Consider the following 11,843-nt stretch of genomic DNA (forward strand, 5'->3'; position numbering starts at 1 on the left):
CGGATGCGCAGGCTCAGCCGCCATGGCTCACGGGCCCAGCCGCTCTGCGGCATGTGGGATCTTCCCGGACCGGGGCACGAACCCGTGTCCCCTGCATCGGCAGGTGGATTCTCAACCACTGCGCCAGCAGGGAAGCCCTCTCTTAACTTTTTGAATGTATGTTATACAATGATAATAACTTTTAATGTCATTGTCTGCTAAATCTAACATTTGTGTCAGTTCTGGGTCAGTTTCAACTGATTGATTTTTATGCTCATTATGGGTCCTTTTTTGCTGCTTTTTGTCATACCTGGTAATTTTTGAGTAGATGCCACACATTGTGAATTTAACATTTTGGGGTGCTGAATATTTTTGTATTTCTAGAAATATTCTTGTTTTGTTCTGGGATGCAGTTAAGTTACTTGGGAACAGTTTGATCTTTGGGGCGGTGTTGATTTTAAGATTTATTAAGCAGGACTGGAGCCAACTACTGAGGCAAGACCCTTCAATATAGTCTACCCAATGACCAGTAAATCATGAGGTTATTCATTCAGGCTGGTATGACCAAGCATATGGTCTTGGTATGACTGGTATGACTAGCCCTCACACATGCATTGTTCAGTTGAATACTCAAGGAGGACCCTCTGCAGATACCCAGATTTCTCTTTTTGTATACCTCTCTCTTCTTCAGTGTTCTGTGCTGCAAACTCTAGCTTCCTTGGCCTCTCCAGACTCAGCTTTGTCTACTCCACTTACGGAGTCTGTTGGGCTCTATCTCAGTTTACCCTTCCTATTCTGAAGCCTGGAAGCTCTTTTAAGGGGTAAACTGTGGCAAACATAGGGCTCACCTCGTTTGTTTCTCATTTCTACCCTTGGTTGCCTTAGGTCTAGTATCTTGAAAACTATTGGTTCATATATTTTGTCTATTTTTTATTTGTTTCAAATGGGAGGACAAACCCATTCCTTCTCTTCATGTTAGCCAGAAGCAGAAATCCTGCTATATAGAATTTTATTTCTACAATTGCTTACTGAGTATCTTTCCATTTATTTTCTTATGGCAGCCATTCCTCTGGAACTTTCTTATCAAAGTTGTATTACCCACATTTAGCATAGTATTTGGACATAGTAGATACTCCATAAATAATTGTTATATGCAGAACTATTTAATTATGACTTTTTGCTCTTGATTTCCAAGGAAAAATTCTATCTTCATGCACGTTGATAAAGAATCTAAAGAAGTTTAATTAAATTTCCTCTGATTCCAGTTCTAAATTCTTTCCAGAGCTACACTATTCCTCTAGGTCTTTAAGGCAATTTTTAATTTTCTTTTAGTTCTTGTAGTATTTTTCAAGGCCAAATGTCTGTTGTTTTCTGTTAATTCTTCCTGGAACAGGAAAGATATATTCAGACCCTTCTTATCCTACTATCATCACCAAAAGGCAGGGTTTGTGGCCTGTCCATGGCTGCGTTGACTCAATATTTCAGTAAGTTTCTGGTAGCTTAAACTAAAATGCTATTTAGAAAGGTATATGATCTTACTTTCAAGAAGCAGATTAGTACAAGAGTGGATAACTCAAGCTTATTGAATAAGCAAGGTTATGGAAGTGCAAGTCACTTTATAGAAAGTTCTTATGTCCCAAACAAAAAGCTCAAATACAAGACCGTTCCATCAAAAATTTGGCAAGTTTACACTTGGATGTTTTTAGACATGAGGTTGGTGTGCATACTCCTTAGACTAATTTTAAGTGACTCTCAAATGTTCATCTGATGTGCCTCTGATAAGTACCTCTACCTCTTTTTCCAACACACTGCATAATTTCATACACAAAAACTACAATCCTCAGCATGCTTTCTGTCTTTACTTTTCCTGTTTTTCACCTTTTTGCTTCATTTTCTTTTGATTTCCTGTAAAGAGCTGTAATCTTAAAGTAAATAGGATAAAAACAGAGGAAGGTGGTGAAAAAAGGAACTATATTATGGCCACCTAATAGGAAATACCCAAACAGAAAAGAATAACTGTTCACTGGATATGTTTTACACTTTTGTTAATATAGATATCATGCCAAAATCTGAGATCTGAAAAAGGAAAAGTCATTGACCTCAAAATAAGAAAGTACAAAGTGGAAATCAATGAATGTATAAAGGCCTAAAAACATAGCTATCAGGTAATTGATGGTAAGTAATTTCTTAGTAATATTTAGATAAATTTTACATTAAAAGAACAGTGACTACCTTATTCTTAACAAAACTTGATTATAATTTTTAAAAATACTTCTAACTATTTTATAGCAAAAAATATATATGTTTATGTGGCTGTAGGAGCATTCCATAGTTAATCTGATGTGGGGTGGGACCTTCAACAGTACAAGTACTTAAGTTCCACAGCCTCTTCACACAGCTATCTGATCTATATAGCTTTGAAACTCATGGTGAGGGTGGGAGGAGAGGAGCAAGTACGGTATATTGGTCTGCAAGGGCTGCCATAACGAAGTACCACAGACTGAGTGGCTTAAACAACAGGAATTTATTTCCTCACAGTTCTAGAGCTTAGAAGTCCAAGATCAAGGTGTTGACATGGTTGGTTTCATTCTGAGTCCTCTCACCTTGACTTATAGTTTTCTTCTTGTTGTGTACTCACATGGTCTTTCTCTATGCAAGCATGTCTGCAACCAAATTTCCTTTTCTTATAAGGACACCAGTCATATTGGAGTAGGGCTCACCCTCAAAACCTCATTTTGATCTAATTACCTCTTTAAAGACCTTATCTCCAAATACAGTCACATTCTGAGGAACTGGGAGTCAGGACCTCAACATATGAATTTGGGTGGGGGGTGTAGGACCATTCAGTCCATAATATACAGCATCATTTATCTCTGCATCATCCTTAAACTCTCAAAAGGCAGAATGTAAGCAAGCATTAGTACCAAATGACATTTTTATTTCAGCCTCATAGCTTAGAGTTAGTGTATAAAGCCCTAAAGCATGTAAAATGGGTTACCTGTCTGAGTTTTCAGTATTTAGTGGTTTGTTTGGTGTTTGCTATTGTTATTTGTTTTTACTTTTTTGGAGTTTTCTTTGATATTTCAGTGAAAAAATGGGAAAATAGTGAATCATTATCAGATGCAGCCTTGAAACTGAAACCACAAAAGTTTTTTAGGAATAAGTCAGAGCCCTGTGGAGAAAGAGGGCTTTTTATTGTGATTTTAATGATGATACTAATTTGGGGGATACTTCAGTGAATATTGATATCATCTTTTAGAGAAGCAATTTGACAATATCTATGAAGAATGTAAGAGTATATACCCTTTAACATATAACTCCAGGCTAGGAATTTAACATTAGGAAATAAAAGATGAGCACAAATATTTTGCACAAAGATGTTCATTACATCTTTGCTTTTAATAGTGAAAAATTGGAAACAATCTATTATATATTTTTTGAAGACTATGCAATCATGAGGGTAAACAACCAATACATTACAACCATTCTGTACCCATACAATCATTGCTTTTAACTTTCAGTACAGTATTCAATAAATTACATGAGCTATTCAACACTTTATTATAAAACAGACTTCACGTTAGATGATTTTGTCATCTAACATGACAAAATTTTGTAGGCTAATGTAAGTGGTCTGAGCATGTTTAAGGTAGGCTATGCTCAGTATGATGTTTGGTAGGCTAGGTGTAATAAGTGCATTTTCTACTTAATTATATTTTCAACCTATATGGGTTTATTGGGACATAACCTCATTGTAAGTTGAGGAAGATCTGTATTGCCAAGCCAATAGGAAAGACCCAATATAGGAAAAATTGGAGTGAGAAAGTGAAAAATTGATAAATACATGTTTCATGATATTCTTTCCAAGAAGACTATTTAGTGACCCAGGAAAAAGCTTGCTGTATAATGTAAAGGGATAAAAGCAGGATACAAAGCTGAATACACACAATAATCCTAATCTGAATGTGTGTATGTATTTATGTCTGGAAGGATGTAATTTTTAACATTATTTAGACCTTTTCCAATGGCCATGTTTCATGATCAGAGCAAAACTTATGTTTGAAAATGTGATTTGATATCTTGGTTGATTATAGCTGTGTTTCTAGGTAAATAGGTGTTTCATTTTTTCATCACAGCATAAAGGAATTTAACATTTCAGTTTATTACTTAACATGTGTCCCACTGAAAGTTAATTCATAAGACATGCAGTTCTTGTAAAACAGTTATGAAGATACTTCTACTTAATTTAAGATTTTTTTCCAAATTTCTTTTAAGTTACCTCATACCATGATGTTTCCAACTCCTTTTCTGTCTTGATATTGCCTCTTTAGACCTTTGCTGAGTGAAACCAAGTTATAAAGTGCAGAAAAGGGAATGCAAGATATCATATCCAAAGTATATACTTCAATGAATATCCTCAGTCATTCCATTCAGCACTATACTACAGTGTAGTGGCTAAAAAGTACCGGCCCTTTTTCAGTGTAAGGGGAAGGGGCAGGGTTGGTTTTGGAGCCCTCATATGGTAAGGTGGGCATCCATGTGAGGCAGCAGCCTCATGTGGGAAAGCCAAGCCAGAGAAGAGTGAGGAGGGTATGCGTGCAGGGGAGAGACAGGGGTCATGATAGCAGATTGGTCACGATCTGCATGATAACAGAGAGACTGATCACAGAACTCTGTTAAAGAAAATGGGAGCCAGGTTTCTCACTGTTGAAGAAGGGGATAACAAATATTAGAAGGGAGAAAGCTGGAAATAACCTTGTGTATTTGGATTGGAACTGGAGGTATTGGTATGAACTCATGGATTTCAAGAAATGTAAATAGAGAAATAAATATAGATTTCAATATGTGCATGCATCTACATGCACACACACACACACACACACACACACACACACTCCCCAGTTCTATCTACTAACATTCCACTGATAATGAGCACAACTAGCACCATATATTGATTGCTTTTTAATTAAAAAATTTTTTTCTTCATATAGTAACTCCTAGATAACATTCTCCACTAACAGGAACTGGGACTCCTTGGAGAAATGACAGATTTCAGGTGTAGGGCCTGGAAAATCTTTTTGTGTCAGAAAGTAAGAACATATTCAAAAATAATAGGAACATGTCAAAGGACAATATCAGACCTAATATAGACAAATAAAACATAATGACTCCTTAGTAGTGGACATTTTTAAACTATAACTATTATTTAATCTCTAAGTATAAATTCAAAATAAAAATCTATGTATAAATCCTAAAAAAGAAAGCTTATCTTATTTTGCAAGAAACTATAATAGCAATTCTTGTAAATTTAAAATTAACTGACTTTTTTCCAAAATATGTCTGATTATAGGCAACAGGTTCAAGGGTTGGTGTCTTAACACAAAATGCAACTAACATGGGACTTTCAGTTATCATTTCCTTCATATATGGATGGGACATGACACTCTTGATTCTGAGTATTGCTCCGTACTTGCTCTGACAGGAATGATTGAAATGGCAGCAACGACTGGATTTGCCAACAAGGATAAGCAAGAACTTAAGCATGCTGGAAATGTAAAATAAAGACTGTTGTTCCCATCATAACATTTTAAGAGAAAATCAATAAGAGCTTCTATCCTTACAATACATAACTTCCTTTCCTAGGAATCTGTAAAGTGTTGTATATGTATTGAAATTCATACAGATCAGTTTAAGATGGGGTGTAGATAATGTCATAGCAATAGGGTGCATAATTTAGGCTCTGGAGTCAAATTGGCTGAATTAGAATCCAGATTCTACCACTAACAAATGTGTGATCTGAGCAAGTTACATCAACCTTTCTGGACTTCAGTTTCTTCCTCTGTAAAGTGGAAATAAAATAGTATCCCCTTACAGATCATTATGACTATTACAGAAAACACTTAGTCTTATTAGCATATGCAATAGTATCTGGAAAACAGTAAGCACTCAGTAATGTCAGCCATTATTACTGTTACCAAATCGTGGGGGAATTTGTTAACATTGTGATTCCACATTCTCTGATTATTGAATAATTGAATGTCTTGAACAATTCTGAGTATTTTATTTTTCAAAATAAAGAGGAAATATAATAGTTACTAAATTCAAGGCAAGGTACTGATATTGGTAGTGCCTAAAACAAAGCTTTAGAGACAAGGACCATTTTTAAAATGATCAAAATGAACAATGTATTTACTTGGAAAATATTTTGACATATATAGGTTTCTCAGGATCAATCATATTCATAAAAATAATCATTGTAGTAGCGATTTAGAGAAACATTAGTAATGTAGTACCATAATATCTAAAAGTTGAAAAAGATGTCATTTGATCCAGCCACTCACCCAAAGTAGAAATCTCTTATACAACATCCCTGTTGAGTGTCTATCCATCTTTTATCCACCCTTTTCTCCAGTGGCAGGCAGTGGATTACTTTCTCAGGCTGCTGCCTACCCCTTAGATGGTACGGAGTTCTTTTTTTTTTTTTTTTTTTTTTTTTTGTGGCCTTCTATCCTTCTCTTCTTGGCTTTCATCTTGATAGAGGTCCAAAACCTGTTTCTTGTGACGCTATGAAGCTGCATCATGTAAATGCCAAGTCTTCTCTTGGTCACCCAGCCCCAACTCCTCTCATGATATAGTTTCAGCGATCTATATCACATTGGTGAAAGGCCTGAATATAAAAATGATTTTAATATCATTATGGTCTGTATCACAGTGACTGTATCATATTATAAATAGCATGACTATTCATGAATAGGGATCCAACCAAGCACAGGACTCATTGAAATCTGGTTTCCATGACCCTTGGACTTTTCCACCTTTCCTGCACTAGATAAGAACCCTTGGAATGTCTGCTTGAGCAGTACAGACTGAACTACTTAGCATATATTTGCTTCAGAAAGACAGAAAAGTTGTTCAGCCCTCCGTGTGACCAAATTATCACAATTTCCAAGTTAATCTGGCCCTAATTAATTATATTTTATTCATCTTAATTTTTATGTCATGAGCTTTAGTTGTATATGTGCCGTTTGATTTTTTTCCTTTTTGTATTATTAAAGTAACCTCAGACTATACAATCAATAACTGCAATCAAATAGGCAATGTGTCCTTTCCCACTAGCTTTTCAATCAGTCACTTTACCAAACACAAAAACTTAGAATATGGACCAATAAAACATATTGGTCCTTCTTTGGTTGCATGTGTAGCTTTGGAAAAATCATCAAATGTTTTATTTTTCAGATTTTAAATGACCATATTAGTAAAAAATAAGTAAATAAAATGACCATATTAGTTTTTAAAAAAGGACTATTTTCTAAGGTTCTGTTTTCAGTCCTTTCTCTATTGTGAAAAATGATCACAAGACTTTTTCGTTCATTTCTTTTTGTTTTCCTCAAGATTTCAGCATTCTCATCCGTTTTCCTCATGCACTACAAAATGTTACAGATGGAGATTTCTTTGAGTTCATTTTGAAACTATGAGAATTTAGAGCAGAATCCAGGTGTCCTGACCATGGTCTACATATCTAGTTCTTGCCCATAACCCAACTTCTCCTTCAAACAACCTTGGGTGTCCACCTAGGTCTTCATCTGTCCCACAGTCCACTCTGCCAGACTGGAAAGAGAATGTGAAAGCAGGAAGTTTCTCTTTCAAGTCAACATGTGTTCTCATGTCCAAGAAGTTATTCTGAGCCAAAAGTCTCCTCCATTTTTGATCCCCCTTCTTTCTGAAAACTATATAACTATGAAGAAGCATTACATTTGAACTAAATATCTTTTTAAGTTCACAGACATCAAAATGAAAAATGGCTATACAGTCTCTTATAGAGAATTCAAAAGCCACACTCCATGTTACTTTACAGCAGTGTTCCTAAGAACTTTGGTTGCTATTTGCATTTCTGTGCTAGAATAAAATAATTATTTATTTGACTCTCTCTGCTGTCTTCTTCTTTTTTTTTTTTTTAACATCTTTATTGGGGTATAACTGTTTTACAATAGTGTGTTAGTTTCTCCTTTACAACAAAGTGAATCAGTTATACATATACATATGTTCCCATATCTCTTCCCTCTTGCGTCTCTCTCCCTCCCACCCTCCCTATCCCACCCCTCTCATGGTCACAAAGCACAGAGGTGATCTCCCTGTGCTATGCGGCAGCTTCCCACTAGCTATCTAATTTACATTTGGTAGTGCATATATGGGGTCAGGTTTTTAAATTTAGATATAAGAAAGTTCAATATTCTATAAATAAGAATATCTTAAGTACTCATGAACATAACAAGAAGTATAATGTAGTGTCCAATTAATTGATTAGTAGTAAGGTCCTCTGTTCCCTTAAGAAACTATAATATAGTTAATTAAAGGAGATAACCAGAAAATACAAGTTAATGGTTCCTGAAATACATTGTCAATGGTTTCTGCCTACTGGCTTTAAGAACAACTGTTTATATCTAATATTCAACAAAATATTTTGCATCAAAATAATTATCTTACTTGTAACAAAAGCAGCTGGAGAAGATGATCATAGCAATTATGCAGACAGCCATAGAAATGAGCAAAGCCAGCCATCGAATGCTGCCATCGAAAAATGGACCTGATAATGGAAGTAAACAATGAAAAAGACATATTACCTTTCGATCACATCTTAAAAGGAAAAAATAACTTGTAGTGTTGAACTCTAGAAAGCTTGCTTATTGTTAAAACCAGAGAAAATATTTCACTGAGAATCATGATTGCACTTTTCTCTGCTAACCTACCTATAACAACAGGGGGCAGTGTAGGTTGTAAATACTGGTTACATAAGTTGGTCCGACAACATTCTATTGTCCGGCGTAGCTGGGCTTTTGGTGAATCCTAAAGGAAGAAAATTAGAAATAATCTGATACACGAAACTGATAATTAATTTTTAAAATATTCATAAAATACAGTTTCTAATTCAGTGAGTGAAAAGGACCTGCTAAGTTTGTGTGAAAGTGATTATTGAAAAATTTAAATCTATCGTGAAATAGTGTTGTAAAGACTCTAAAATGTTTTTTCTTAAGAAGAATGTATGTATGTGCATGGTGTGTTAGAACACTAGACTATAACTTAATTACAGATAAACAAAAGTTTATATATATTTTTCACCCAAAATTTGGCATATCTTAAGATATGACTATTCATTTGTTTTTAGTAAAAAAGTATTTAAAATCATGAGATCTTTTCCTAAAAAACATGGGTAATACATTTTATTACAGTGATAGACTAGCAGGGTAAATATGATCTCATAGTAGTATTGAGACTTAGTTGGATGAGACTTAAGATCTGACTAAAAAGTGGAGCGTGTCCTAGGCCAAAGAAATGACAGGTTAGAAAAGGTAGTCAAGTAGGCAGAAGATACAGTTGATTCTGCCTATAACAACTATGTTGAAACTAATGAACCTGGTATGGAAGCAAGTTGAAGTGTATGTGGTGAGGATAAGGGCAAAATATAGAAACAATATTTCTGAGAGTTTTTGGGAGACCACCAACCAGATATGTGTCCCTAATAGATCAGAAAATGAGCACAGGGAAAGACTGTAGTCATGGGAACAGATACCAAAAATTATATGTGAAGTTTTATTTGATTAAAAGTACAGTATTTGAGAAGTTCTTAACTTGAATGCTGACATTTCAGCACTACCTGGAAGAAGTGCCATTCCAGACCAAAACAGTAACAGAAAGGAATTGTCTGTCGTCATAGAAGTAGCAAGAATATAAGCAGAAATCAACCTTCTTATTCTTAAATATCAGATGGGTAGAAAGGAGAAACCCCGGTATAATCAGGTATTCCTTTAAAAATGTGAAAATGAGATTCCATAGGGGAATCTATATGGGATTCTATAAGGGACTTGAGATTATATAAGAGAAGGTAAGATGGGTCAAGAGTACTTGGAAACCTCCAAAAGCACAAGTTTTACATTTTAACTGAATTTTTAACTTTCTAACAATTTTTTTTACCTTTAAATGATCATAAAAAGAAAGAGAAAAGAGAGACATGTCAGAAGTTACACAGGTGACTCTGAAAAAAATATCCCAGATCTAGAGAAAACTTACATGAAGGATGGAATGAAGAGTATACAACTAAAGATGAATAAAAGAAGCGTGAAGCATCCAAGAATAGTCCCAGTATGGCTAAAGTTCAAAATGAGCTCAGCCTTGCAGGACAGAAAATGTAAAGAAAAATCAGGAAGGGGTTTTTGGCAGTGCTAGAAGAAAGACCACCAAGCAATGGATGTAGTATTGCCGACAAAATACCAGGTAATGGAGGACAAAGAAAACGAACACTTCCTTAACTCTCGTTTTGTTTCAGTCTTCTCTATCAAGGATGATTACAGGAATGAAGAAGGCAGACCAAACGCTAGTAAGTGGGATTGGTATCCCAGAAGTATGCAGAGACCCTACAATGTTTCTGTGTTCTGTCTGAATTCCCATCTTCTCAGCTAGGTGAATTACATCACAGGAAGTTGAGAGCACTTCGGAGAAGGCTGAAAGCGGTATGATTTAAAGATTTTAGAAACGAGGAGTGCTGTAAACCAGATAGCTAAATGTTACATTACTTTTAAAAGGGAAAGAAAGACTTTGCCAACAACAGATTGGGGGCAGCACAGTATTATGGAAACAAGGATTTGGGAATCAAATAGCTTAAATCACAGCTTTGCCATTTATTAACTTTGTGACCCTAAGCAATGAACTTACTTCTCTCTGGGCTTTAGTTTCCTCTGCTATAAGACGGAGGATAAAAAATATCTGCCTCATAGGGTAACTGGGAGAAAATGAGGTAAAATATACCAAGCACTTAGCATATTAAATGCAAATAGTAAATGTTAAATAAATTAATTCTTCTTCCTCTAGTGAATGTGACACAGATCCCAGTTGACATTCTAGAATAAGTCACAAATGCTTGTAATCTCCTGGAAGACTGACTCAATGTGGCTTCACTGAGAACAAGCAACATGAAACTCACATCTTTCTTATGTAGGTTAACTACTGCACACAGCCATGTGCAGACCAGGCACACTTCTCCTTGGGGAATCAACGCTTTTCCTGTGGCCCCTCCCTTTATTTCATAGGCCTCAAATTAGGTCTTACCTTGCACTGAAAATCAGATCCTTCATATTTCATACACCCTGAAGCCAATGTGGTTTCTCCTTGGTCATCTTCTTCTATGATGGCAAAGCAATGCCCATTAGTTCTAAAAGAAAAAAAGCCAAAAAACCAAAACCAACTTCACATTGGAAAGTACTAATTAAATCTTGGTATGAATGTGACCAGTTACTGATGGCTTTTAGTTCTGAATTAGAATTACATTCACATTTGACTTACTGGCAAAACCGTATGCGTTTTAAGGCAAGTGAAAATTGTCACATCTGAACTAAAACCTAAAGGTCTAATAAAAATCCTGTGTCAGGTAGAAAAGGATTTTCTATTAAACAAGTCCCACCAAATATGAAATACTATGTAACTTCTCTTTGCTAATCATAGTCATGTGATCACAGAAAGATGATTTATACAACTTTATAAAGTAAATAATCTTAACGTTTAAAAATATACTTAAAAATAACTTTGTCTCTTTTCATCCATAAGATTTTCAGTATTCCCATACTGTACACAATAATAAATAAAAACAAACTTTCCTGTGAAACATAAAAATAGATTCAATGACAAAGAAAAGTATATTTGGGAAGACCAGACTAAGATCCTGAGAGGCACTTTTTATTTAACATGATAGGAAAAGAGGGAGAACTTCTGAATAGCTGAATTTTCAAGAAATTTATATAAATGTATTTGTATTTAATAAAATGTTATCGGGGCTTCCCTGGTGGCGCAGTGGTTAAGAATCCGCCTGCCAATGC

At 35.2% G+C, this 11,843-nt stretch overlaps 1 protein-coding gene across 1 annotated transcript in view; it reads left to right on the forward strand.

The window, feature by feature from the left end:
• ABCB5 (ATP binding cassette subfamily B member 5) overlaps window positions 1-11,843 on the forward strand; it is a 113,692-nt gene that overhangs the window by 76,898 nt on the left and 24,951 nt on the right. Inside the window, 2 exon segments of the mRNA XM_024131521.1 lie at window positions 5,330-5,444; window positions 5,447-5,532. Coding sequence (XP_023987289.1) covers window positions 5,330-5,444; window positions 5,447-5,532 — 201 coding nt within the window.

Source organism: Physeter macrocephalus, chromosome 5, assembly GCF_002837175.3.
Source record: "Physeter macrocephalus isolate SW-GA chromosome 5, ASM283717v5, whole genome shotgun sequence".
In the NCBI taxonomy this organism is placed as follows: domain Eukaryota; kingdom Metazoa; phylum Chordata; class Mammalia; order Artiodactyla; family Physeteridae; genus Physeter; species Physeter macrocephalus.